A 27,944-nucleotide genomic window follows, 5' to 3' on the forward strand; every position below is an offset into this window, starting at 1 on the left:
CATGGGAGGCAGCCAGAACCTTTCTGGATCTGGCTCTACACCTGACTGTAATTAACAGAAGTTTAAATGAGCAGAGAGTGTGGAGAGAGGGAAATGAGCTGGCTCGTGCTCTGGAAATTATGGCAGGGGCTCACCAAGCTGCTCACATAAAGCAGTCCATGAGGAGGTGGGTGCTTCTCCAGCGAGCCTCCCTCCGTCTGCCAGTGATGAGGGACGCTGCTAGAGCCTTTAACGACACTGATATGAAGAAAAGTGTTGTGAGATCCCCAGATACTGTGATACAATGAAGTCTTTTGCAGGAGGAATCAGTGGATCCTTGACTGACTATTGATTATGGCCATTTTTCTCGCTGCCCCCACTGCTACCTCTGCTCACTGCCCGATGTGATTCTGCAACTGTCCAGGACCTGTACCTTTGAGGGACTCTTTACCCCAACAAACCTCTCCAGTTCCCCCTCCTTGGCATCTCTCTCCTGAACACCACACACCATCCAGAGTGGCTCCATTTTGCACTTTACTGGGAACAGACTGGAGGAGAAGTGTGCAAGCTCAGCCTGCCCCTGGGCTCCTCTCCCCTGCTCTAGCAGCTCTCCAGCTCCATCGGCTCAGGGGTGAAAGCAGAGAGGTGCGTGAAGAGCACGAAGTGAAAGACAGCCTGGGATCACACATACTGGAATGTTGTGGTAGAGTCAGCGGTAAATAGCTGGGGAGGTCACTTGCTGTTGTGTGGGCTTAAAACCGCAGCACCACCGGGGTGTCTCACCGTGCCCATCTCTGCTCTGCATCAGGCAAGGCAGCTCTACTGGAACGCGTATGCACGCAGATGTGCGTGCGTCCGAAACTGTGTGCCATTTTGGGCGCCACAGTATAAAAAAATATATAAAGCTGCTGGAGACTGTCCAGAGTAGGGCCATGAAGTTGGTGAAGGGTTTGGAGAGGAAGCCGTATGAGGAGCAGCTGAAGTCACTTGGTTTGTTCAGCCTGGAGAAGAGGAGACTGAGGGGAGGCCTCATGGCGGCTGCAGCTTCCTCACAAGGGGAGGAGGAGGGGCGGGCGCTGAGCTCTTCTCTTTAGTGACCAACAACAGAACCTGAGGGAATGGCAGGAAGATGTGCCGGGGGAGGTTCAGGTTGGACATCAGGAAAAGGTTCTTCCCCCAGAGTTGCTGGACACTGGAACAGGCTCCCCAGGGAGGTGTCACGGCCCCAACCTGACAGTGTTCAAGAAGAGACTGGACAACGCCCTCAGACACATGGTGTGACCTGTGGGGTTGTCCTGTGCAGGGACAGGAGTTGGAATCCATGATCCTTGTGGGTCCCTTCCAACTCAGGACATTCTATGATTCTACGAGTAAGTGCCCACACGCGCTTCGCAGCCCTGGCTGACGGCACAAGCGTGAGCTCCAAACCTCTGGGCCCCATTGTGCAACACAGGCGAGTACCTGCACGCAGGAGAAGCCCCGCTCATTCTGTTATGCTGCCCACATTAACATTATTCATACTGGTGTGTTCACAAAAATGTGTAGGAGAGGGCCCAAAGCAGTTGAATTTTCATGTTTATTAAAAGACAGCTGTATTTATTTTTGTTTGAGAGTTTTAAAAATAATAGCACACTATGAACAGTACAGCAACCAATATAATATGAAATCATGAAACCACTTCCAGTCATGCAACACTGTCTAGTTCTTTAACATCATAAATTGTTCACTGATCAGGAGCTCGGTAGCATGCTAGCAGCAAAGCAACGGTGTAAGAAAATTAAAGATCGTGACCGGTGTTGGCAGTAGCAACACCATAAATTGTTTAAAATAGCAAACTGTAGCAAATCTAATCTACATTTTGTGATTTAGCTGATTTTCCACTTTATCTGTGAGTGCTGAAATGGAGTAAGTAATCTATTGTTTTTCTTTCTGGCACATTTCAAACCCCGGTCCCTGAGTCAACTAATGCATAAGAGGGTTCCCAGGATGTCCGTCCCTAAAGGTTACACCTGGACTTGTGCATTGGTTTGGAATTTATAAAGTCGTGGTCCTGTTTCAGTGTCACAGCTGTCAGATACGGGCAGGAACAGTCCCTTTCTCTCTGTAAAGTTTGAGTGTTGAACACTGGATGAAGATGTTGCTTAAGCAAAAGAGGGATTTCATTACACATTAAAAAATTATAACGTTTGAGGTAGCATTAGAACCTGAATTTGCTTTCACTTGAAATAAATAAATGAACCTGCAAATTTTCATCTTGAGTTAATTGCCTAACCATAAACAATAAAACAGTAGGGACCTGTAATCTGTCAAATGAATGATTCAATAACACGTTTATGTGCTGAGAAGATAATAAAGAGAAAAACCAATATTGCTGTTTCATTAGGCCTTGTAGGCTTATCCTCCTTTCATAATCATATAAATCAAGAGTAACTACACTTAAGTCAATGAACTTATCTTGCTGTAAAAGCACTATTTGTCAGGCGGGAATTGGATGAATATATAAATTACTAACCCATTCCAAAGATTTGTGGATTAATTTCCATTTGCTGTTGTTCCAGGCAGAACCTGCCTGCCAGTTGACTGGCTGCTGTGTTGCTGGCTGGCACTGGAGAGAAAAAAGGAAAACAAAAAGTGGGAGTTTTGCTCCAGACTCTGATGGGAACAGGAGCAGGTCCCTGGATGTTCTTTTGGTGTTGCTGTTTGCATTGCTTGGTTATTTATTGCTGTTTTTCTTAAATAAGAAAAGGCAAACGGCTATGTCTTTAAAGGAAAGGAGTCAGACACGTTCCTCATTGCTGTGAGTTTCTGTATTTGCAGAAGCGTGGAGCCCGTGGCAGCCCTGGAGCCCCTGCAGCGTCACCTGCGGGGACGGTGTCCGCGAGCGCTTCCGAGAGTGCCTCACCTCCTCGCCCGCAAGACCAGGCTGTGCCGGACCGCCGAGGGAGACGTCCTTGTGCTCGCTGGAGGAGTGTTTGTGTACGTAGCTCTGCTGTCCTCGTCCCTGTGGCCGCGTGTCTGTCCTGGCAGAATCAAAGGGCCTGTTATTAGAAGGGCTTTGTGAAATGGAAGCATCCAATCTCTCCTTCAGTCATATTGGTTTTGGGGAGGCGTCACGTTCCCATGGTTGATGTAGTAGGGTGAGAGCCTACATGCGTTTGCGGGACAGCTGGAGATAGGATTCCCAGGCGTAAGAAGATTTCTGCATGCTGTGAGTGCCATGGAAGGTGCTTAAAATCTTCCGCATGGTTGGGGGATGGGAAGGGCTGGAGGAAAGATCTCAGGGCAGCAGGACAAGTTCAGTTCCAGGCAATGGAAACCTATTAAAAAGTGGAAACCTATTAAAAGAAGGTTGGTTACAGCTGGGACCCATGGTGTGGGGTTCCCACTTTGGGAGTTTTTTGAGGTGGCAGTGCCAGGTCTCCCCCTGTTCCAGCTTGCCACCACTGCTATCTGATGACAGGGCAGGCTGGGTGGCACTGCTGGGTGGCAAGTGGATGCAGATACAGGAGACCTGAGTCTCCTGCAAGGCGAGGGGGTTACGGCAGCATGCAGCTGGTCCTTGGTGGAGCTGGATGAGGCTGTGCCAGCACCATAGTCAGGTGCTTGCAGCCAGCGTGGAGGGCAGGAGAAGTGGCCTCTTTTAATGAGATGATGGTGCTCAGTCCACGTAAAACTTCTGCCTCTTGCAAACTCCCTGCAGAAAAGGAAAGTGCTGATGCCAAGGGGCTCTGGGGTCCATCTGCTCAGAAACCGGCTGGTCGAGAAGCTCCAGTGCTTTCCCCGTCCCACAGGTGCCACAGCCTGGCAGGGATGGGGAAAGGAAGGTGCACGGGCGTGCGCAGGCTCCAAGGCTCTTTGGCTGTAGCTGAACAGATACTTTATGCTATTACAAACGGAGCAATGCCTTACCCCTAGCTGTAGCTGCTTCCATGCTGCTCACTTCCTTGTGCTGGCAAAAGTTCAGTGTGGAGAAATGGAACAGAGCCAGCTAAATGGACAGTTTGGGGCTGTGGAGAAGTTGCTTATCACATGGCCATTGCAATGCTTGTGCCACTGGAAAGGGAAGGGCAGTAGAGGGGGAGAACGTGTAGCTGGTGCAGCAAGAGGGCAGGACTCCTCTTTTGATGGAGGTGTTGGCTTGAACCAGCTTCAAGATGTTTGTTGAATGAACGCCTCAAAAGTATACATGCGGGACTGAAATGTATTGTGGAGCACTGTGAGAAGTATTGAGCAAAAGGTCAGATGAAGGGAAAACTAAAAATTATATTCCATCAAGCTAGGTATTGCATTTTGTCAGTGTTCAAGCAGCCCTTGGGATATTGTAGCACTTTGTTTTTAAGGCTTATGATGCTTTTAATGACTAGAAAGTGCTGGCCATGTGGGTCTGCTTATTTTGTAAAGCTGTGAGTGTAAGCAGAGAGGAACAACTCAGACGTTTAGGGCCCCATCTTAAAACTAATGCCCTGCTCTAAGGCTGGTTGTCTTCTCTATGCCAAACTCTCTCAGACTGCTGTGGGCAGTAGTGCCACCAGCAAAATGCAGTGGGTAGTTGGTGTTTTTCTAAAGCTGGTGCTGGGCTTTGCTATTCCGTACCTCCTGTCACCTGCTGGAGAAGTATTTCTGTAAGTACAGTATCTGACGTGGCTCCTCGCCGGCCAGTTCCACCCCACTCCTCTGGAGCTCAGAGAGCCACCCCAATGCACACAGCTCCCCAGAGTGGGGTCCATGTGTGCAGAGTGTGTCCTAGACTTGTGATTTTGGTGTGCACCTCGCTTCACATGCAGAGAAGTGATGGGCTTCCCTGGTGCTTCTCGGAGGGCGTGCAACTGTGCAAGGCACACGGTGGTTTCCAGAGAGGTCAGCTGTCATGTGCATATGCAGTCTGGTTGGAGTTACTGTCTGATGGCGCTGAGCAGGTCTGGAGAAGCCCCAGAGTCCAGCGATGTCTCTGGTTTAATAGAGACAGTTTATGTATAGAAAACCCAGATGCATAGGACACCTACACCTGCACCCATTGCCGTGGGATCATCTGGAGGAATTACTTCACCTCTCTCTTGCACATGGTTTCCAGTCCTCCTGCTCCCACATCAGGCAGCTTCCTTTACATAATCACCTGTGTGATTTACATCTCATTGAATCTTGTGTTGCTTAAGAAGTGACTTGACACTGTGATCTTACAGTGTTCATCTGCTGCCTGTGTTACCCTTCCCACTCTCTGACTGTCCACCCCTTTCTGAAGCAGGAAAGTGTTTTTTCAGCATGACTATGTTTGCAGTCATTAGTCCAGCAGATGGAGCAAATGGCTGAATAAATGAAACTAGTAGAGAGTCTAGGGAAGAGATGGAGAGCAGCAAACCTAAGTGACTAAGTCCTGTTTCAAACCTCGCTGTTTGCTAGCTGTTAGCTTTCTACTCCAAATGGTACAGCACAGTGTGCATTACAGATAGCAAATGGAGTCTTTAGAGAATAACTGCGAGTCTGAGAAGGATGAGCAGTGAGTGAATTGCTCTGCTGCGGTGGTACTGAGCTGAGCAAATGCTGGTCCTGCCTTCTCCCCTGCGCTCAGCGTGTTCACTGCCTGGCTCAGGCCCCCAGCACGGCAGAGCTCCGTGCTCCGGGCATGGGGGCACTGGGCTGAATACAAGTCCTGGGGATCCTCCAGAAAAGACAGAACAGGCAATGGTCATATTCTTTATGCTGATGTCGAACTCAGACTGACATGAAGATCAAGGTTAATCCCAGTCTTGGGGCTGCCAGGTAGCCCTGAGTAAAAGAAATGGGTCTCCTGCCCACCCAGCGCCCTGCATGTCTCTTATTGTAGCAGCCTGAGACCTTCTGGTCTGTGTTCATCAGTGCCTTTTTGTATCCTGCGCGTCTAATAGCTGTGCTACCAGCTCGCTGTTGAATTAGTGTTTTTCTGGACTAGGAGAAGTATATGGTGTCTGCTTCTCGTTATTCTGCAGACACATTTTTCCTATGGCTGGATAGTCACTGTGGTGCAGGCAGGAGCACCTGGCGAGTTTTACAGTAAACTCTCTATCACTCTGATGGAAGGCTTTGGCTTCTGGATAAAACTAGAGACTGGGAAGCGTCGTTAAGTGATTCAGTTTGAGCTCACAGCTTCATGGCCAGCTCTCGTTAACTACAACTGAGCAGCCTTTTCCTCCAACAGCATTTTCATGGGCTTATGGAGCTGATGATAGGGGAGTGCTGACACACACTAAAGTTAGCCGATGGACCAATTCATCCACTTTTAACTGTGCTGTATTCTTCTCAGGCTTGGCCCTGAAATGCTAGAGACCTCGTCCAAAAAAAGAATTATTAATTGCCCATTGGTTCAGCTATCTATAATGTGATGCGATGGGCCGGTAAGAGGTTTAAATAGGGCTGTGGAAAGTTCTGAGATGTTCACAGTACAGGTTTGCAGAGTAGTCTTCCCCATTTGAAGGCCCATCTCCAGTCCACAACAGAAGAGTGTCAATACCAGAAAGCCAGGGGCACGAGAGCAATGTCCTCTTCTCAGTTAGGAACCTGCTGTGGAGGGGAAGGTTTTGTCCTCTGTGGCTATGACACCGGGTGGCATTGGAAGAAGCACCTGCAGAGGGCTGGTTAGAAAAGTTACACTGAACCTGCTAACGCCGCCTCTCTGCTCTTCAAACTCGCTGCAGTTCTCACACCCACTTAAGCCATCCTAAAGATAATTTTAAAGTGATACCTGAAGTACTAGCCTGGCTTGGGTTGTTTTTACCCCTTTTACAGTGTTTTTCCACAGGGGATCTTAGTGTATTTCATAAAGGAGGGCCAGTGTTGTTATCCTAATTTACACATATTTAGGAATGTCTTATGGAAATGACAGAAGAAGCAAAAGTAATTATTACATTTAAAAGGTCCATGGAACCCTTGATTTAAAGTAAGTAGATCTGTTCCTGCCAGTTTGAAGTGATCAGTAGCAAGTCATCTACAATGAGCAAATCTTAATGGTAAACAACTTACTATACTGATTGGTTACTTCTTCTTTTTAGTTAAGTATCCATCCTAAAATACCAAAATGCTGATAGTGAAACTCTGACAGACGTGTGTGCTCTTTGTTACAGCTATCAATCCTCCTACCCCACCTTCTGTCGAGCCAGGAGAGGACCAGAAAGCAAATAATATAGTCACTGTCACAGGTATCTCCTTATGCTTGTTCATCATCTTTGCCACTGTTCTCATCACCCTCTGGAGGAAGCTCTGCAGAGCTCAGAAGTGCAGCACTGCCGTGCGCCGAAGCTCTGTCCATTCCCCTGGCTTCCGAAAAAACTCCGATGAAGAAAACATTTGCCAAGGCAACAAGCAGCGGGACAGCTTTGCCGAGGGAGGGGATGCCCCTGTTAACATTCCTCTGACCTACAGGCGAAGCCTCCAATTTGCGCAAGAAGATGATGCCTCTGGAAGTGAGAGCTTCCAGCCAAATGCCCAAAAAATAATCCCTCCAATTTTTAGCTACCGCCTTGCACAGCAGCAGCTGAAGGAGATGAAGAAGAAAGGCCTGACGGAGACCACCAAGGTGTACCACGTCTCTCAGAATCCCCTCACAGACACAGTTGTTGGTGCCACCACGATGCTTCCCCTGAGCGGGGAAAACCAAGAGGAGGCAGCGGCAAACAAATTTAGGATCAAATCTCCATTTCTGGACCAGCCAGCCACTCAGCCCAAATTCCCAGGGGAAAGCTCTCACCCTAGGCTGGATTTTCCATTCTCGCAGGCCAATCCTGCAATGAGCCCTACGCAAACCTTGATAAGAAGAGCTCATTTCAAGCACCAGGATAACAGAGGGGACTTTCCCGAGAGGGGCTCTCACAGAAACCCGCAGTTTAGAAGAACAGCCAGTTTCCATGAAACTAAAAAGGCCAGACCTTTCAGAGAGAGAAGCATGTCCACCCTCACCCCCCGACAGACTCCTCTTTACAGCTCCAGGACCAGGATGTGGGACCAGAGTTTGGAGGACAGGATGCGGCCAAAATCAAGAAACGCTAATCCAGCTTGTGACAAGCTGGATCAGCCCCACGGCGCCGTGCTGGGGTGTGAACCACAGGGCCACGGCGCAAAATGCCACCGCAGGGCATGTCCCCCGGTGAAGAAGCTGGACCTCGTCACTGACCGCCAGCCTGCAGGTCAGGAGAAGGCAGCTGATAAGCCTGAGCCCAGCCGAGGTAAGAGGGGTCTTTCACCGAACCCCAGAGGTGCCTGGAAGAAGGAAATGGGCTCAGCTGGCAAAGATAATTCCCAGAGAGGCCAAAGCATGAGCCCTGCCCAGTACCGAAAGGACAAGTGCCAGAGCTTCCCCTTGGACCCTGAGTTTGCCTTTTATGATAATACTACTTTTGGCTTAACGGAGGCGGAGCAGCAGATGATTGACCTCCCTGGGTATTTTGGCTCAAATGAAGAGGATGAAACAAGCACTTTAAGCATGGAGAAGCTGGTGATCTGAGCGGCTTGTTGCAGCCCTGCAGGAGAGGTGTGTGGAGGAGAGGATCTGCAGGATCTGGTGACTTCTGGTGGAAGGAGCAGCAGGAACCGCGTTCCCTCTGCGCAGAGCAGGAGGGAATAATGCCCCAAGTCTGGCTTGTGGGAACACATTCCTTCCTAATTACTGGAAAGTGCTTCCGTATAATTTTTTGTATGTCCGTGTGTACAATACACACAAAATACCCTGGGAAAGCACGTGTTAGTGAAGGTATGACGCAGGAATAGCCAGTAGACTGTATTGCAGCAAGCAGTCACGTTTCCTGCATCATACATGGTGAATGCCACTGATCAAGCTTTTCCCACCTTGTGGGCTGTGTACTAGTAGATTATGTCCTAATGCATCCATTGTCCAGTATCCTCAACCATGTCCTAATTAGTGAATCCTTTCCCATTTAGAAAACACAAACCTCAAGTTGTGAGCAGTTTTCATCGTTTTTCTGGTAGTCACTATTGAACTGTGTTGATTTGTCATAGTTGCTTAAGTAAGTCGTATGGTGGTGTTACTTTTAGTTGGTTGCTTGGAAGTGTAAACAATTGATGCTGAATACTTGGAGTGAATTTAAAATTTGGGGGCATTTTTCAGCATTCAAGACTTTGATAATTTCTTTCTGCCAATATTTACACCAAGAAAACAGTAATGTACAAATATTTGCAGGACATTAGTAGTAAAGGACATGCTACTGGGAGGGCAAAGAAAAAGGATGATCATATTTTAGTCCTCACAGGAATGTCACTGCAGCATTTAAGCACCTGTAAAAGGCAGTGAGAGAAATGTCGAATCACCTGTCCTTTCCATAATCATCTTTGCCTTTATTAAACTTTTAAAATGTAAATAAATTGACAATAATACTACTGTGGCAAGCTCCAAATAAATTATGAACAAAACCAGTGAACAACAAATTTATTTGATGAATACCTTTTCTGCAAACAAAGAGAAAAAATAAAATGGCTTGACAACATCTGGTGATACCCAGAGAATCTTATAGTGAAGTACAAAAGTGATGTTGTTTTTTTTCTGTCGTGCTAAAAAAATAGAGATCACAAATTGGCAATTACGCACTGCTGCAAGTATTCAGAGCTGGGTTGAAACCCCAGTTAACAACAGAGACGAAGCTTGGGCCAGCAAGAATGACTCAGAGGCTTTGCTTGCCATTTGTTAAGATAACTGTCTCTTCAGGGCGTTTGCAAAGACCAGGGGAATGCTGCTGGGCAACAAGAAGAAAAGAGGAGATGCTACCCATGAAGGATGGAGGAGAGAAGGTAGGTTCAGGCAGAGGACTGTCAGCCTTAAAACAGGTGTGAAAGAAAAATTAGCATGTGCTCAGTTCTCTGGCAGTTTGCTGCTGTCTTTCTCAAAACTGGCTCACAGAGTGGAAAGATAGATTTCCCAATCCCACACTTTTTTTTTTTTTTTTTTCTCCAAGCCAACAACAATTTTAAAGAGAGAGCAGCATTGCTGTGCATTAGTCAGTTAGCAATGGCACCCCACCGAAGTGTCCAGAGCCTGCACAGGTAACGTGACAGGCGCAGGGCTGGAGAGCTGGCTGGGACAGCCCAGGGGGAACAAGACTGTCAGCATTTGACTGCCAGAATCAAGCTCCCCTGTTCGAGTGGCCTTTTGGATGGGTAGTTTTGCAGCTCCTGCTGGAGCACCGCATCCAACTCGCAGGGTGCTGCGAGCTCCCTCCTTCCCCGGAGCTGTGCCAGCCCCCGCTTTGTCAACCTTCAGCCCTTCCGCCCAGCGTGGTGTTCATACTAGCTACATGTTCCTGTAAACTGTCAGCTTGAAATGCTGTTTAAGGCATTTGAGAACATGTCCACACTTGAGCACTGATCCAAGGCTAATCAAATGTAACGAGTCTTTAAATTGACTTAAATGAACTGGAAATAATCTCTCTGAAGCAATTGCTGCTCAAGTTGCTTAGCACCCCTGTGCCAGGGTAAACTCCACCGTGTGAAGCATGTTCTCCCCAAAGCAGGGATCTGTCAGCACTAGGCCTGCAGTGATACATAATCTGTTTACAACAGGAGGAGGAAGGGTAGGTGCCACACTCTTCTCTTTAGTGACCAATGACAGAACCCAAGGCAATGGCAGGAAGATGTGCCAGAGGAGGTTCAGGTTGGACATTAGGAAAAGGTTCTTCCCCCAGAGGGTGGTGGACACTGGAACAGGCTCCCCAGGGAGGTGTCACGGCCCCAACCTGACAGTGTTCAAGAAGAGACTGGACAACACCCTCAGACACATGGTGTGACCTGTGGGGTTGTCCTGTGCAGGGACAGGAGCTGGACTCGATGATCCTTGTGGGTCCCTTCCAACTCAGGACATTCTATGATTCTATGATACAGCTTTGGTGAGCCTCTGGGCATGGGAGACTCTCAAGAAACGGGAGATCAACAGCAACATTCAGCATTTCTCTAACCTTCGGTGGGAGTGATTTGATCTTGGCGGTAGCACTCAGATCAAATAAGTACTGTGCTAGTGGCATTTTACCCAGTTTATTAAAATAAAGAGGGTTCTGAAACACCTCCTAGGGTTTGCTGTGGGAGTTGCAGGGTCCTGCACAAAGCCCCGGGTTCCCTGCATCTCCAAGGGGGTTCTCTGAGCCACAGGAGGGCAGAGGAGGAGCAGCCTTGCTCCGAGGCAGTTGCTGCTTCCTGCAACCTTGCCTCGATATTGCGCTGCGTTCAGAACAGCTCCTGTAATGCATTAGATGGACTTAGGTACATCCTACATGTAAGACAGGAAGGCAGACCCCTTCTCTCCCAGCTTGTCAGACCTTGGCCCCTTTTTCTTTCTGAGAGACAGAAAAAACACTGTTAACATATTGATGCTGGCTGAAGGCAGTCCAGCTATGATGCCTGCCTCTCCATACTGACACAGGCTTTGTGCTCTGGTCTTCACATCTTTCACTGCTCACCCACTGGAGAGCTGAACTGGGTGGCAATTGTCTGAGTCAGCCCTGTTGACTTTATCTCCAGCTTGATACTCCATTATCAGATGGGTTGTTGGCTGCTCAATGAACTATCAAAACACTAGTGTTGTTCCTTTGGTGCTGTAGTTGATTTCCAGCATGCAGAGTTGAGTATCACCAGCCTCTAATCTCTACCCTGCTTCCTTAGCCCTCTACTGAATAATGGGATTGAGCATCATCTGCCAGAAGGCATTAATTTATTTTACTCACATTCTTCTTTGTCTTCTGCCTAGACAAAAATTGTCCTCACTGCCCTCAGCACTGCATCAGTGGCCACATGGTTATAACACGTGCAAAGTGGTTCCTTACATTCACAACATGCAGTTACAACCTCGCACAAAGATTTTACTATTGTAAAATACAGAAGTAGTGATGAGAAACGGAATAGTAAATGCTGGCTGTTCGCAGCCCTTTCCTCACAAGGGCAACCTCATTTCAGAGCTGTAGGTGCAAGTTTTGTTCCATGTGGGTATCTGCCAGCTCTTGGGAAGAGGGCAGTGGTGCAGTCTTGCCAGAGCACGGGCTTTAGGGGCTTTAGGAGCTTTAGGAGCACGGTCCCTGGAGTGCTGCCCCATTGCGCTCCAGTGTTCACTTTTGCAATCATTGGGATGTCTAGGAAGAAGTGAGAACAGGGTTTCCCTCTTGACAAGGCAAAGGAGCCAAACCAAATTCTATGCTGAACTTTCACATGTCTCTGCATTGTCTCCAGGATGGCGTAAGACATGGAAATTAAATGTATCTTGCAGACCCTTTCAACTACCCAGGACAGCAGTTGCAAAAGCACCAGAGACAACACCAAAATAATGAAATTCTCACATTATGAGCTTTCTCAAGATTTTCATCCAAATTGCTGTTCAAGTCCCTAGTGTTGAAAAACAGATACAAAGTGTTAAGTCCTACTCAGATGGTTTTATTTCACGCTATGCATATATAATACAAATTACAATACGTATGGATCTAAAAGCAAATAAATGGTAAAGAACTACCGGTTAAAAATTGTTATAATTCATTCTACAACACGGTAGTTAAATGATTTGCATCAAGCTGATACTACTGATCATTTTTAACTGTTGTTATTAACAATTTGTGGAAAATATATTTTCAGTATTCCATTTCTTTCATTTATCTGTGTTGCTCTTACTGTTTCACTCCGATGAGAAAATGAAAGCAGTGTGCCTTATGCTTCAATCACTTTCCTCTTTCTGATTCCCCTTCAATAACTCAGAGTTATCTGTTAAATTACATGAGAACACACAAATGAATCATGACTGCATTTTATGGACTCGTAAGAATATCTGTGCTCATCTTAAATTTAGTAAAACCTGCCTAATTTTAATTTGGGGCTTAAATCTGGTCAGCAGCATTGTCTTTGTCTGCATTAACATGTCACAATGTGCTATAGAAGTGGATCTGCAGAGGGAAGCTGTTGGTGATGAAACCCAGTGTCCACACTGTCCATGCTGTGAAGGTTTACTCCAAAGTGACCTTAGTCTGGATGCGCATTAGCAATTGGAGCACATCCATCCACTGGTTTGGTTTCACGCCCTCCAGGAGCCTTCTACAACTGAAGTGTGGCAATTGGGGACCGTAGGGAGAGTTGCTTAAAAACATCCAGAGCAAAGCACTAAGGAAGGCACATCAGATGCCCTCATCACCTTGTTTCTGTTCTTGTGTTCTCATAACTAAGGCACCAACCATTAAAATCAAGATAAGAAAGATTTAGCCCGTGAAGAGTACGGATAGCTAAAAGAACATGCTTGATCATTCATGGTCCAGAGAGCTTTTCATAAACGCTCTCCAATAAAGTCCTAAAAATTGCTAAAAAAGAAAACTCTTTTATTCCACGACTGAGATCCATTTCTTTTCCACTAAATTGTTGGCTGGCTGTGCTTGAACAGCTCATGAGGTTAGCGTCAGCTCATAGAAACAGGTGCAACTCCAGTTATCGCAGTGCAGCTTTGGTGATTGGCAGCAGCAGAGGGCTGGCTATTAACATACACATTTCTTTTCGGGCTGTACTTTTTGTCTTTCCAAAGCAGCAGATTTCAGCTGCCCTGACTGTTCTCACCATCTCCACTCTCACTGTCAACAAAGAACGGAGCCCTGATTTTCATGGCCGAGTATTTTAGTGAGTACCACATCCCATGCCACGTAGACCAAACCATGCCATTGTCATGGGTTCCATTGTACCTTCCTGTTCTGTAGTATCGTCCATTGAGGTTTACAGCATGGCACCTTGTAACGAAGTAGGAGAGGGAGAAACAGAGATCAGATTTAGTGTGGGAAGACATTGTATCAGTACAGCAAGGTGCAAGTTTTACACAATATACACTTAGAAATACTGGGGTGGGATCCCTTGACAGGTTCAAACACCTAGATATGTCTGTCTGTACTGAACTGGTTATCTGAAGTCCTACTATAGCCTATGGAGATGAGGTTAATGCATTTAGTGGCACCCAGAGAAGTATGTGGGTCATCTCAAAGTAGACACCAACACTGGTCAGGCAATTCAACCTGTTGACTCCTTCAAGTGTATTAACTAGGGACATGATTTAGTTGCCTAAACAGAGGGACATCATGCCATTCAGTAGGCACTAGCTCAAGTGTAGGCAGCTAAGTATTGACACCTAAAAACGCAGAAATCTTTTAATCAAGGTAAATCACACTATCAATGTACATTTTTGGAGTTGCACTGATTTCAATTTGTACGTGATGAGAGCCTGGTCAAACAAGAGGCTCATTCTGCACTAAAGCAGGGAAAAACTGAGAGTGGTGCGTCCATGCTCCCAGGGCTGGTGAACCTGAGTCCCCATCTGTTGATGTGTGGGCTATGCCCAACTAGCAGACATACCATCAGGACTGTTTATGGGTAGCTCACCCCCTAGACATGCTCCGCAATAGAGAAATGTCCTTTGAACACACTTCACCTTGCAGGGGCTGCAATTTTCTTTCCTGGGATATAAGCCAAAGCACTTTAAGGAATTTTAATTGGACTCCTTTCCTTCTGGGTCATTCCCAACTACGCATTTATTCTGACCTATTTTCTTAAAATGAATGCAATTTACAGATCTTGCTTCATAATGAAAGAAGCAGATTGCTTTCCTTTGAGGATCTGTAGGTGCGAACATCTTAGGTTTGGCTGTGCGAGGTGGTTTGTGCACACAGCAACCTCCAGCTGCTGTAAAGCAGGCAAGGCCCCTCGGCTGTACAGCCACCCACACCTTATGCCTCCAAGAGGAATCAACTGTTTTCCATACCTGTTAAACCACCAGCCGCCCCCGTTCTCTAACGCACAGTTGCCTGCCAGGAATCGGTCGTGATCCTTGTCAGATGTGGTGAACTGCATCCCTCTGTGAGAAGCTGACCACTGGTCTTCAAAACTGCTCCCACCAGACAAAGCGTCACCAGCGTTACCAGAATAGGTGCCAAACCATACCCTGTAATTGTCCTGCAAGAATGTGTGAAACATGTCTTTGGAATCAGCTCTTTCTGTCCTTCCTGCCATTTTTGAGACCAAATTTGCCCTGGCCATTGTATCCACTGTGAAAGGCATGACTGTTGAACTCAAGCATGACTTTTGGCCCCATGCTTTAGCAATCCTAATGTAGATCAATACAGGATTTAAACTTCCAGAAAGGATTGCTAATTACTGCTGCTGCTACAAAGGGCTTCAGGCTTTATTGTATTTTAATAACCATTTGATACACTATACAACAAGCTAGAAGGCTCTTCCTACCTCATCAAGGACAACTTGGTACGAAACTGTGCCAAGTAGTTGCCTTCATAAACCAACCAGTTGTTCAGCTAGAGTAACTCCTTAGGAATTTTGCTCCTCCAAGAACTAGAAGCCATCTGATTTCTAGATAAATGGTCCCATCCTGGTCAGAATACTTATAAGAATAGTTCCATTGTGCACAGCTAACAGATCTAAGAGACATTTGATATGAGATAGATAATTACTTTCGTGGTGTGGGCTTTTTCCTGCCCCACTTTTGTTTATGAAAAATAGCAGTAAGGTATTAAAATGAAGCTGTTCAAACTTTTCACAAGAAAACTCTAATTTCAATCTGAACATAATGCATACATTTCTGGAGCAGTGACGGAGTTGGAACTAGGACTGGTCCATGCAATGGAACTCATGTCCTTGGGTACTCAGGCTACTTACGCATGGTACTCAGAAATGTAAGCCTGCAAAGGACAGCACCTGCGTTGAGCAGGATGCTGACTAAAGCTAGAATGCAAACATGAAAATACAGGGATTTTCTGTCCTTGGGCTTTCAATGCTAAGTGTAGTGCTGTAGGCACCTCTCTTCAGGATGGGAACTTACAACTGCTCTTTCAAAACTTTGATTAGAATTCAATGCTTGAAACAGTAGAGGGGGTTTGTTCTCGCGGTTGCCTTTTATGTGCAGCCTGGAACACTCTCAGAGGAAGTAGGAGAACAGGGTTCCGTTTCCTTGCAGAGGTTCAAACCTTAGCTCCTCCCTCATGGAAAGACTCTTCTAACCATGAGGCTGGAGGCAAACACACATGGGAACCCCTGTGCCCTGCAGCAGAGTTAGCAAGAGAGCACGCGTGATCCTGGCACCCGGTGGCTTGGGCACCCAGTGGTCGTGAAGAAGAGGTCCCAGGCTCACGTCTCTGCTCCCAGGGCTGTTTGTCAGTCAGCCAAACCAGGAATCCCAGGGCACCAGAGCAGGTAAGTTTTGCAGGGCTGTAATTACAACCCTGACGCTATAGTCTGACGCTGCACATGCAGGTGGCCCAGCCTCACGGATAATACAAGCAAATCACCACTCGCTCCATTTCTTACCTGCTCATTCGCAAGCTGGAAATTTTCATAGACCGCATGACGTCTTTCCCCATGCCAGTCCATCAGGTCAATCTTTAATGAGCTCTCTCCTAAACACAAAACGGTGTCCTGTTAAATGAACTATCTCATGCAAATTGGAAAGAAATCTGTGGAGGGAAAATACTTGCACCTCTAGTGAGCAGGTCATAGATGTGGTCATTGCCCAGCCAGTATTCATCATTCTTGCCCTGGAATTTTCCAAATCCCAGTTTGTAATCATCCCATTTTCTGCAGTGAAATACAAATATCAATTTCAGCATGTGAGGGAATTAGAGAGTTTGTGAGACTTAGCTATGGTAACGAGTAGAACTTCAGCTGTATCTCTACACATTGTTTTCTAAAAGTATCTGCTTCATTGCAAGCTGAGCTGAGATTTGTCACTCTGCCTTAGAAGCAAATACAACTCACAGATTACTACTTCTGCTAAGCCTCTGCACACACATACACTGGATCAAACCTTCAGACTGCCAGATGCAGTGTTTGCAGAATGAGGTTGTCAGTTAGATGGAAAGGGAAAACAGCAGCTGTCATATTGGTCTGCAGCAAAGTATCTGATATTGTTCGTCAGCAAGTCATAATTCAAACGCACTCCTGGCTGGAAAAGAATGTTGGAGTCTAAAATATGCTGCAGTCATGGATGGGGTATATTGAAGAATCAGAAACTGAATAGAAGCTGCAAACACAAGCTTCCAGATGAAGTTTAAAGGAAAGTTTCTGGGTTTGCTTTGTGCTCCCATTCCATGTTCCATCTAAACCTATTTTTGATTCACTGACCACTCTCATATCTGCTTTTTCGCAGGATCACTGTTTGGATGTGGCAACTTGTCCTTCAAAGATATATACTTAATTTTCATCAGCATTCTCTGGCTTCATCTTTCTAAGAGAAATCTCTCTGCCATTACTTTATTCTCATCATTTCACTCTCTTAGAATCTCCTCTGTTATTTCTATATTATCTTTGACATTCACATATACTTCTTGTGTGTCATCATTTCCAGCTTTACTAACACCTTGTTTATTCCCTCTCTCACGTTGTTATTAGGATATTAATCCTGCCTGATCCACGGGCGTACTAGTCAATGCTCTTCTTCAGGATGTTTTTCATCCACCATGGCTAGACGGTTCCCACTCTGTGTGAGCCAGCTTAAAGCCAGCTGAGGCAGCTTTGCAATGGACTGCACTAGAGACACTAGACATGCCCTGAAATTGTGTGGGCTGTGACAGTGAATTAATCTGCTTGGGGATGTTTCTTCTTTACTGTGCTACCAAAGCATCTCTCCTCCTGTAGATTTCCAGGTGAGAGTCACCTCTCTGGGATTTTGCATAGAGAAAGGACAATCTGGACCAGGGGTTTGGCATCGTTTTGAATGATCTGAATAAATATTACACCATGCTGAACATAATTCCTAATATGAGAGCAGATAATATGTTCAACGGGTCCCAGTCTATGTGCTGGCAGCAGATTCCTGCCAGTTTGGACCCTTGGACAGTCCCCAATAATTATAAAACGAATATGCACATACACACACACTCAAATGCAGACGAGCTGTGTAAAGGGCATTACAGGTCCGTTTTGAAAATGGCCTCCTGCTACCAATACGTACCCCCACATTGTCCTAACACACAGTTATCACCGTTAAAGCACCGTCTTGCATATCCCGCTTCTCAGATGTTGGGTTTTGCCAGGCAGCAGGACAGGGGGTGGGAGCTGGAGGCCCCACTGCAAGCCCTGTTGATGCAACCACAGCGGGCCCACCTGTTGAAGTTCTCCTTGCCGTTACTCCGCCGCTGAATGACAGTCCAGCCCCCGCCGTCAGACATGTCACAGTACGCCAGGAAAGGCTCTCGGTCCGCTCTGGGCCTGATCCGGTAGTAGCCGTTTTTGGTCTTCCTCCTGTTGTACACTGCGGAGCAATCTAGGCAGAACAGCGTCAGCTTGTCAAACAGGGTGGGGGGAAAGCAAAGAGGTACGTGCAGCCAGGAGGAGATATCACTGAGACATGGGACAAGGACACATGGAGAGCTTGTGTAATCACTCTGCAAGCCCTGCAAAGCCAAAGCAAACGCTTCAGTAAGGTGGTAGCGATGCTGGTTTGCAAACTGCTGGGCCTGATGAAGAGCAGCTTGAGAGCATTTACAGCCATGCCCGCTGAGGGGGTCATTCCCAAATCTTTGGTGAGATACGGGACGGCTGCAGCTCAGGCTGGGACTATAGCACAGGAGCAACACAGGACCAGGTCTGGCTCCATCAGCAAGTTCATTTGCAGGGAAGCTAATTACCATGTGGAAGGTAATCTCAGCTGTACTTCAGAATGGATCAACACCCAAAAATTTTAAAATAAGAGTCTAAGCTCCTGTGACCAGCTCTACCAGGCCTGCATCAGGAGAGCACCTCTCGGGACCTCAGTGCTTCCCAGTTTCAGTGTAATGCCTATGAAGGAGAAAATCTTGGCCACAGGCCACAATTCCATTTATCACCATGTTCTCAAAGTGACACCAAGGAACAGAGTATGCACGCCTGCTACTGTGCTGCAGAAGTGATGGAGGACCTGAGGAACTCAGGTGGGCTCCTCCAAACAGATTTCAGTACCTGCAGCTGAGTCAAGCACTCCAGGCTCCCATAAGTCACTCGGGGAACATAAGCTCTTCAAGAGCAAGATTCATCTCTGCCTAAAGCAGATGTCTAAGGTAGGTCTTACGGAAAATAGCTCAGAGGTGCCTGTTCCTCTCTGCACCAGAGCCCCAGGTGAGAAGCCCACCTGCAGGTATCCGCCTTGTACCTGGGTGGTAGGTGCCTAAAGCTGGGCTGGCTGACTCCAGCCCCAGGAAATGTCTGCTGGTACCAGGGCCACCTGTCTGCCCTTCTTCTTCCCATATATCTGGCTGCATTTTCAAACACAGTCCGCTTTAAAAATTCTAAAACTTTTAGCAGAAACAAAATATTGGACACTGTGGGGAGAAATAAACATTGTGGCAAGCTGAAATTTCCATGTATGCTACTGCAAACGGTACCTTGGTCATAGACTATCAAATTTCCACTTGTTGTGGGTAAAAGCACCTCATGCTGCACACTCCTGTTGCCCGAGAACAGCCCACTTCTTGTTCTGTGGTAAGTGTTCTCCAGGATGTCCTTCAGTTGCAGTTCATATATGTAAAGAAGGTCTTGAAGCTGTCTTAACCTTTGTCTTAATTTATTATTGTCCAGGAGGCAGGTATCTTTTTCCTATGGAGAAATTAAAACAAAAAACCCCATGCCTCAGTCAGTGGTAAGAACGGAGAGGCAGAGAGAAGGAATATCTGTCTCCTCTTGACACTAACATACCACACTGCCTTTGAGGATCAAGACAGTTCAGTGGTGGTCTCTCTCAAAGATACATGAATCATGCACAGAGTAGGCTGTTGAGTTGAGCCCAGTAGAAAAGGATTTTCTATAAAGATCTTGCTACTGCTCAGAGCATCCCAGAATATGATCAGGTACACAGAAAATGGGCAAAAATCATTCTTTTTGACTCCCATGTAATGAACTCAAAGGGAGTGTTTGCAGACTATGAAACTGCTCATAGTAGTAAGAGGGGGAAAAAACGGCTCTTGCACTGCAGCCAGGCCAAGCCAGTGAGGTTCCAGAAACATCTGCTTGTAAAACTGGAAGATAAAAGAGCTGATATTTGGTGCAAATCAGTGGAAAGCAGTGAGCCTACAGGATCAGCAGAGTAACTTCAGAGCTGCATTGTCATAACCAAGACCAGAATCTGGCCCATGCTGCCTGACATAAACATTTTCAGCAACAATCTCATCTGTGGCTGGTGTTACTCCATTAAAAACATAACAAAACAGAACAAAATCTCTTCTAAGACAACCAAGCAAACCTGTGCAATAAGAATCAGTTGCTGTTTTTGCTCTGAGCAAGCTGGCTTCAGTGATACCAGGTCAGGACCAGTCCTAGGCATAAGCAAAACAAGCAGCTGCCCAGGACAGCAGACTGACCAGCATGCCGAAAAGTGGCCTCCCAGCTGCCTCTTCCTTCTCCTAGGCCTGTTGGTTTTCCCCAACAGGGGATTTCCAGGCTCAGGGCACGCAGGGAACTGCTGCAGATAGCCCCGAGCTTGCTAGACTCTCCTTCCTCGGTACCTCCTTGGGGTGTCCCAAGAGTAATTTGCTCATCAGAAGAGTACGGATTGCCCATTCCCTTCCTCTTTTAAAGTTGCAATGAATGAATGAAGGCAGTTTTCCCTGAGGGAATGGAGCAGAGTATATCTTCAGTGGCCATAAAATAACTTTATTTTTTTCTTTAAGGGGCAATGTCAATCCAGCCATTCAGAGAGCTGCCCATCCTCTAATGCCATGAAACCCCAGCAAGACTGACCATACTTTAGCTGTAGGCAGACATCTTTTTGCTCTGCTCTTGCAGGCCCATGTCTCTTTTGTGGGGAGCACCTATCTCTATGTGACTGGGAAGGATAAACCATTCAGAGGTTGTACAGACAGCAGCTAAGAGATACGCACCGAAAACCTGGGTGCAGGTGAGCCAAAGCTGACCAGGAGAAGGAGTAGCAGCAACCAAGGCATCATCACGCTCATTTCTTATCACCTGAAAAGAAGCATTAACAGACTGTACTGGAAGTTCTTGTAATTCCCCTCACAGCTTAATCCCCCCTCAGTCATATTTAATTCCCCAGAAAACACTGCAGGATTCATTAAGGAGGCTGCTCGAAACTACAGGCAGGACAAAATTGGTGATGTTGATCCCCAAGACGTGTGTTAGGGAGAAGCTGAAGCACAAGTGCAGCATGTTGACAGGGGAACCGAGGCTTGGGTTCAAGCTCCTGCTTCCCTGGAGAAACAAATACCTATTGTGACTCTCCAGCAGCCTCTGCCCCTTCTCCCGAGTGCCCACGCACATGGGAAATTACTCAGCAATGACGCCTCTTTGGAGCACTCCTTGCCAAACTGGTGGGCCAAAATCACACAGTCCTTATTCAGTCCAAACTCTACAAAGTTGAGACGAATTTTTCTTCCCGGTTGAGTGAGTGTAGGCATTGCCCCTCCTCGGTCCATGGAGCAGTCTGGCAGGATGGGATTTCCTCAGAAGCCAAGGGAAGGTCACACGTGGGATGAAGCAGGCACAGGGTAGTTTTTGTTTGGATTTCAGCGGAAGAGATCTCTGCTGCGGACCTGCCCCAACGCACAGATGGGGCTTTGGTCAGACAGTTTCAGCTAGAAAAAACACTGAGCAACTGCCACTGGGAACACGCAGCTGAACGCGAGCAAACAGTACAAATTGTTCACACTGTGCTTGCGTGGTGCTTAAAGAAAAAAAATCAGAAAGAATTAAAAAAATCTGAAAAATAGGCTAAATCTGACTCCCCCGCTTCACATCTGGAAGTGCTGCAGAAACTTGGCTACCCAGCTCTATGCTCTCAGCGACGCGCTTTGTGTCAGCTACGGCTCTGCTAGCATCCCCGCAGCGGCTGGTGCTTCCAGAGCCCGCAAAGCCGCTGCCACAGGGGAGCCAGCCGCCTGCCAGCCGGGCAGGCAGGGCCCAAAGCAAGCCCAGGGAAAGGGCACCCGTGGAAGCCACCCACAAAAGGTGTCGCACAGGTGGGTGCCCCAGCACGCGACATTTTTTCAGCTCACAGAGAGAAGAGTTCAGTGTTACAGCAGGGGACCTGCCAGCCCGTGACCCATACCTGAACACCACCACGCAGCAGCGGCTGCAGCACCAGCGCGGAGCTCAGAATCAGGCCCCATGGGATATGGGTGGAGGCAAAAAGCTGGCAGGAAGGATGGGTTTGAGTAACAGCTCCTGAAAACCAGGCAGTACAGACCAGAGGGAAGGAAAGCAATTTCATCTACACCTTTATCAATATGTATGAAGCTCACATACCTGTAACTTGCCTTTCCTTCGGACTTCCTCCTGATAAGATCCCTTAATAGTCAACTGCAAAAGAAAGTGATCATAAAACTGGCTGCATTTCTAGAGGTTGATGAGATTTTCCTCTCCAGATGGCCCACATCAAGGACGCAGACAAAGAACATTTCACAGCACTAGGCAGTTCCACGGAAAAGCCATTGAAAGATTTACCCAGACCCCAGGTTATTTGTTGTTACCCAACACTCATGCTGCTGCTTCCCAGTGAGGATAAATGACAGCTTGGTTTCTATCAGCAGTGCTGTCCAAAGGAGAGGGGCTCTGCTGCTTGCACACCATTACCCACCTTATTTGACTAAGAAGCTCAACCACGACTGACTCTTTCAGTGTTTATACAAATCACTCAGACTAATGCTCCCTTCGGGAGTTTTATCTCACGTTTAATACAGCCAGGCTCATTTCAATAAGTCCTGCAAGGTGGAAATAACACAGCTTTTCCGTTCAGCATTCCTTTTGCTGTTTTATCTGGTGTACATGTAAAAGCACAGCACAGCTGTAACACCAAAGGAGCTGCAAATCTGAAGCAAGAAGTGAACATCAGGGTATTAAGCAAGAATTGCTATTAGACTGAAATCTCAGGAGGTTTGCGGTTGTGTAACTTTCCTCTGAGCTGGATGATTAGATTTGCTAGTTAACAAAACAAGCAGATTTGTGGAAGAGAGAAAAAAACCCCAAACAAACAGATGGGTGCCTCCCTTTGCATTACGGCCAAGGAATTACAGGTTAATTTAAAGAAAACAGCAGTAATGTTCCTTTTTACAGAGCTGTGTTTGGAGGAGAGACCATGAGGCAAAAAGACTGGGCATATAAGCCCATCATAAAGTTCTGTCTTACTTTTCAGGAAAGCAGGACTGTCCAGCGATTACCAAGTACAGCGATGCTGTTTATTTCTTAAAAACTGCGTTCCCCTTCTCCCGCAAGAACCGCTGACCCACTTCACTGCCAAAGGATTATGTCAACAGTGCTCTTCTGCTCACTTGTTCTCTACCTCCAGTTTTAGGCTGGTTTTGGAAGCTGTGAAATTAAATGTGTGAAACGTCTCCTCATCCCTTTCTTTGCACCTTCAGCCAGCAGCTGAGGCTGTCAGCAGGGTGCTGGGGTACCACACAGGGGGACTGCATGCCACCCCCTGGGGCTTTCATCCACAGCAGCCCCGTCCTTAACTGGAGCCAGACAGCGCTTGGGACACTGCACACCAATTTATGCTCTCGCCTTAATGGCCAACAACCTCCTTGTGGGATGGATGATGGGCCCAGGTCTGCGGTGGCAGCGTTGGAGTCACGGTGTGGGCAGCATGGTCAGCGCCTGTGGCTGTCTGCAGGGTTGTATGGACGGGGGCATTGGGCCATATGGACAAAGAGCATCGGGCCATATGGACAAGGAGGGCCCACGGCCATTGGGCCCCATGTCTCTGACTTCTGCTGGGTAGCGGGGGAGGTGGAGCTGCAGTCCCGGTGGATCTCACATGTGTGTGTTATGTGACTCCAACTTTGCAGGAGCAGGACTCAAAGTCCAACCCTCCTTCAGGGCCCCCCAGTCGCCTCTCAGAGCCAAGACACCTGGAGCACTCTCATGCTCTCTCAAGGACTCCACCAGTGTCAGCCTCAGCAATGTCTGCATGTGGAAAGCCCAGTCAGCTGGAACGTGTTCCTTGCATACCTGCTTCATGATTAACTTATTTTCCCAAGCTAGATGAAGCTTTAGGAATATCTGAAGCACAAGAGAGGGATTGCCATGAGGTCGAGTTCACGTGAGGTGGGTCTAGTGGGAGGGTGTGTTCATGTACTGCTCCACTGGCCCAGAGCTAAAATAATCAAGTCATCATAAAGAACGTGGACACTGTGTAATCACTGCTGTTGTTTCCTCACAGATGTTGAAGTCCCTAGGCAACGGGACTGGAAAGGCTCTTTTTCTTTTTACTTTTTTTTTTTTTCCTTGGAATACACGTGCTTCACACATATTCTGCAGTGCAAATTCCTATTTAGTTACTTGGAAGGAGATCAAATTCCCTCTTCTTAAGATACTCAGTGATCTTGTCAGCAAATAATAACAGTTTCACTGAGTAAAAACCTCCCCACCCTGCTCTCCTCCACTCTCCTTCCAGCAAAAGTACGTAGGTGCTGAATAACAGTCATAAACCACTATTATTCACACATTAAATGGAAAGCCAACACAGCAAGAATGCAAACTGGTGGCTAAATGTGAATGAAGAGAGTGTCTCTGGGGCAGTTCTTGATATTCCTGCAGTCATGGGACACTGGGGTCCCCCAGAAAGAACGGCTGGCGATGAAGACATGAAAGTGACACCAGATAGACCTTCACTTCCCAGAGCCCAATAGAACATCACTGCAGCTGGAAGAGTGGTGGCCTCTCGAAACTCTCCTGTGACCAGTTCCTCCTTGTTTGTTTTTAAAGGGGGCAGGGAAGAAATTGGGCAGACTGCTCCACACTCCAAAGAGGTTACAGAGACCTGAGGTTTTCACAGCAAGAGTCTGACTGCCTAGCTGTGCCCTAGGAAAATTCGGAGTAGTCGAGAGCCAGCTCCAAGCAAAATGGTTCATTTGCACTGAATCCAGGTGGTTTATGCATTTACCATCATTCTTATCCTTATTCATCATGTCCCACTTTCCCTGAGCATCTTGCTCACTGGGAAAGACCACGGACCGGGCTCCTTTGCAGACACTGCAGGTGTGGAGATACCAGGGACCTGCAGGCTTTCCATGTGTGAGCTACTATACATCTTCTGTAGGAATCTTGGTTGTCATGTTTTTTAAAACAGAAGTAATTTATGAGGTCTGAAACTTTTTTTTTTAATCTAACAATAAAGGATTTCATCAAAAGTAAGATAAATTTAAAAGATCAGGATGACGTCAGCCATCATAGTTTCAATCTACAAAATAACCGAAACCTGTATATGTGTATGAAAGGTCTGTGGTTTGTTCGCAAGGAGCAACCACAGAAATCTGTGTACAAATGAGTAATGGTGGCAGACCATGAAAAATACTAGATCTGAATGTTTTGATAACGTTCAAAGAGCAAAGACATAACTCAGTCAAACTAATGAGTCTGTGTGCAGCCTGTGAGTATCTAATGGGTTGACACAACAAAAGTAATTAGTTTATAAGTTCCTGAGGGCAAACACAGGTCCAAACAGATCTCACATCAGGAATAGCTGTACCAAAGGGAATTAGTCACAAGGCCAGAGGGAATATGTGGATTATCTGTGTGATCTTCTACCTACCTCAGGTCAGAGAACTCTCCTGACCTAATTCACTCCCATTTGAACTGTAGTATCTCTGAGAAAAAAACCATTTTCGTGTAAAATACTCCGTGTTGAAGAATCAGCCACAGACTTTAGCATGCTCTTCCACTGCTTAATTACCCATATCGTCTTTATTTTTTTTTTCCTCAGACTGAATCTGCCAAGTCTCATCCTGCAGCCTTTTTAATCTCATGATGCTTCACTCTGCAAAGGGGAAGAGCCCTCTGCTGCCAAATGTCTTTTTCCCTGCTCAAGGGTAGGTCCAACTACAACAACCCTGTGTGCCTGTCCCTGCCTGGGCACCCAAACCCCAGCAGCTGCTTTGGCTGTGGGTGCACAGGCTGGGGGAAAGCTGGCAGGGTCACGGAGTGAGGGGTTGCACGGAGCTTGTTCTGGGCATGAGCGCATCCCAAGGGAAGGGCGCTCGATGGGAGGGCGCTCACCTGGCATGGGGAAGGAGGAAGAGCAACTTCTGCTCCTGGAGTGACTTTGTTCAGGGTTGTTTCATGCAGAGCACGTACATAGAGGTGGAAAGAACTATGGGTGGTGTATGGCAGTGTGGGGTGGAGGTGGTTTCACTGGGCTTGTTGAGGGGGCTCCAGGGACTGCAGTACCTCTCTGCCTAGTTTTGGGATCCTGATCTGCCCTAGGCAGGGGAAAGCAGGAGAGGCAAGTGGCCAGGACAGTCTAGGGCACACACAGGAGAAGAACTACAGGTTCTGGGGCGGTCTGAGGTACCCAACTAATTTAATCACCTCTAGCGCTAGGCAATGCTAAACAAGTACATTTCTAGATCTAGATTTTGAAGCTTTAAGTCTGCTTATACCCATTTAGGGACACGTAGACCTTTTTCCAGATCCAGTCCTGACTGCCTATGATTAAGTCACTCATCTTTTCATTTAGAAGACAGGTCTCAGCTCCTCCACTTAGGTGTGATGAGGTGCACTTCTCAGCCTTTTACTCACATCATGGCTCTTCCCTCTTCCTTGTAGAGTTGTGGCTGCCAGGACCAGAGAGCTGAGAGCACATGGGAGCCAAGAGCTCAGGGAATATTTCCAACCCAACGCCTTTCCTGTTTGTGGATCCAAGGATCTTGTTATTCCTTTTGTCACAGAGCCACATGCCACAATCACCTGTGGTTGGCTCCTCCCCACTGCTACCCCAGCATTTTTCAGTTACCTGTTTTCATAATACGGTTGCTGATACTCCAAGTCTGACCTGCCATGATGTTACTCCCTCCAGCCAGGATGATTGTGATTCTCAACACATGAGAAGTTACTCTAGAAATGCTTCCAAGCTTTCTGACATGTACACATGTACCCCACGTAGGTGGCAGGTGCCTCGCAGTGACAGTCAGTGGGACTATAAGTACACCAAGGATTTTTCTTAAAGATGTTGCATGGTCCTCCAGGTACCAAGGGCTGAAAAGCACCGCCCTGAGCGGAGCACCTTTTGTTCTGAGATTGACAGGGGACGTGTGGAAAAGCACATTTCTCGCTCATCTGGGCTTACCAGATGTTACAGTTTACTCAGTGCTAGGCAGCAATTCTTCTTCTATCCAATCGCTTTTTCTACCTCTGTGTCAGCTCCAGGCTCAATCACTCGGGATTTTATCCAGGATATGGTTTAAAACAAAACAACACAACATTAAACAGCTAAGGAGAACACCCAAACCCTGCAGAACCTCTCTGGAAAGGAATTGCTTAAGGATGGTTCTCCTGTCGGTTATTTTAAGACTAGTGTGCTGGGTTTTCACCAATGTGAATCAGATGGATTTTATATCCTCCTACCTTTTAAATAAAATGTGATTTTCTAGCCAGACAGTTGCTTACAGAAGCAATGAAATACTTTTATCAGTAAAACTTGTAATCTTGTTTTAGAAATATAAATTAGTTTGAAAGAAATTATTTTCCCTAATCCTATGTTGATTTGCATTAATTATTATCACTAAACTCCTTTAATATTTTATTAGTTGAAGCCTCTATCTACTCTGCTCTCATTTTGTCTGGGAGCAAAGCCAAACTGACAGGTCTATTGTCATCAGGTCATCTAATCTACCTGATTTTAATATCGGCAGAGAATTGACTTTTTTCCTCACTTATCTCCATATTTCTGTTACCCCAAGACTTTATAAAAATAAAATTATTTTAATTGTCATTTATATCTGGTAGTCTTATATGTATCAGACATAAATGAGCCATACCTACTGATTTTAAAATCTACCAAGTTAAGAGATTCTGCTTACCACCCTCTCTGTTATTTTTGGAATGTAAAGTATGTCATCACCCCCCTGAGATATGCATACTTCATCCTGCTCTTTACCCAGTATGTAGCTGGATTATTTACTGAACATTTCAATCCTTTCTGCATTTTGTTGACAATTCTCCTGCTTTACACTGATGAATAACTGTCAAGGCATCAGAACTAGATTGTGAGTTTTTAA

General features: G+C 46.7%; 2 protein-coding genes across 4 annotated transcripts in view; one reads left to right on the top strand and one right to left on the bottom strand.

The window, feature by feature from the left end:
* THSD1 (thrombospondin type 1 domain containing 1) overlaps positions 1-9,497 on the top strand; it is a 28,321-nt gene extending 18,824 nt beyond the window's left edge. Inside the window, exons 4-5 of the mRNA XM_065643979.1 lie at positions 2,797-2,955; positions 7,074-9,497. Coding sequence (XP_065500051.1) covers positions 2,797-2,955; positions 7,074-8,449 — 1,535 coding nt within the window. The 3' untranslated portion in view covers positions 8,450-9,497. The remainder of the gene's footprint in view (positions 1-2,796; positions 2,956-7,073) is intronic.
* A 2,851-nt stretch (positions 9,498-12,348) lies between these two features.
* Positions 12,349-22,684, bottom strand: LOC135992221 (fibrinogen-like protein 1). Of its 3 annotated transcripts, none has more exons than XM_065641238.1 (9): positions 22,526-22,684; positions 22,195-22,248; positions 20,814-20,898; positions 19,323-19,533; positions 18,067-18,226; positions 16,442-16,539; positions 16,273-16,361; positions 14,717-14,907; positions 12,349-13,694 (listed from the first exon to the last, which is right to left on the bottom strand). In XM_065641238.1, exons 3-9 carry the CDS (start codon positions 20,886-20,888, stop codon positions 13,505-13,507), a joined length of 1,014 nt encoding a protein of 337 aa, XP_065497310.1. In that variant the 5' UTR covers positions 20,889-20,898; positions 22,195-22,248; positions 22,526-22,684; the 3' UTR covers positions 12,349-13,504. The 3 variants fall into 3 exon arrangements, with proteins under 3 accessions (XP_065497310.1, XP_065497320.1, XP_065497303.1); XM_065641248.1 differs by lacking the exon at positions 22,526-22,684 and adding an exon at positions 22,419-22,497; XM_065641231.1 differs by lacking the exon at positions 22,526-22,684 and having other exon boundaries at positions 22,195-22,397.
* Between the last annotated feature and the right edge of the window lie 5,260 nt (positions 22,685-27,944).

This window comes from Caloenas nicobarica, chromosome 1 (assembly GCF_036013445.1).
Source record: "Caloenas nicobarica isolate bCalNic1 chromosome 1, bCalNic1.hap1, whole genome shotgun sequence".
NCBI lineage: Eukaryota > Metazoa > Chordata > Aves > Columbiformes > Columbidae > Caloenas > Caloenas nicobarica.

Bases quoted from the DNA above. Each gene is read 5' to 3' on its own strand.
- LOC135992221 (XM_065641238.1), bottom strand. From the start codon at position 20,888: ATGAGCGTGATGATGCCTTGGTTGCTGCTACTCCTTCTCCTGGTCAGC. The intron at 19,534-20,813 runs GTGCGTATCTCT...ATTTCTCCATAG, and splicing joins CACCTGCACCCAGGTTTTCG to GAAAAAGATACCTGCCTCCT. The intron at 18,227-19,322 runs GTACCGTTTGCA...TGTTCTGCCTAG, and splicing joins TTTGATAGTCTATGACCAAG to ATTGCTCCGCAGTGTACAAC.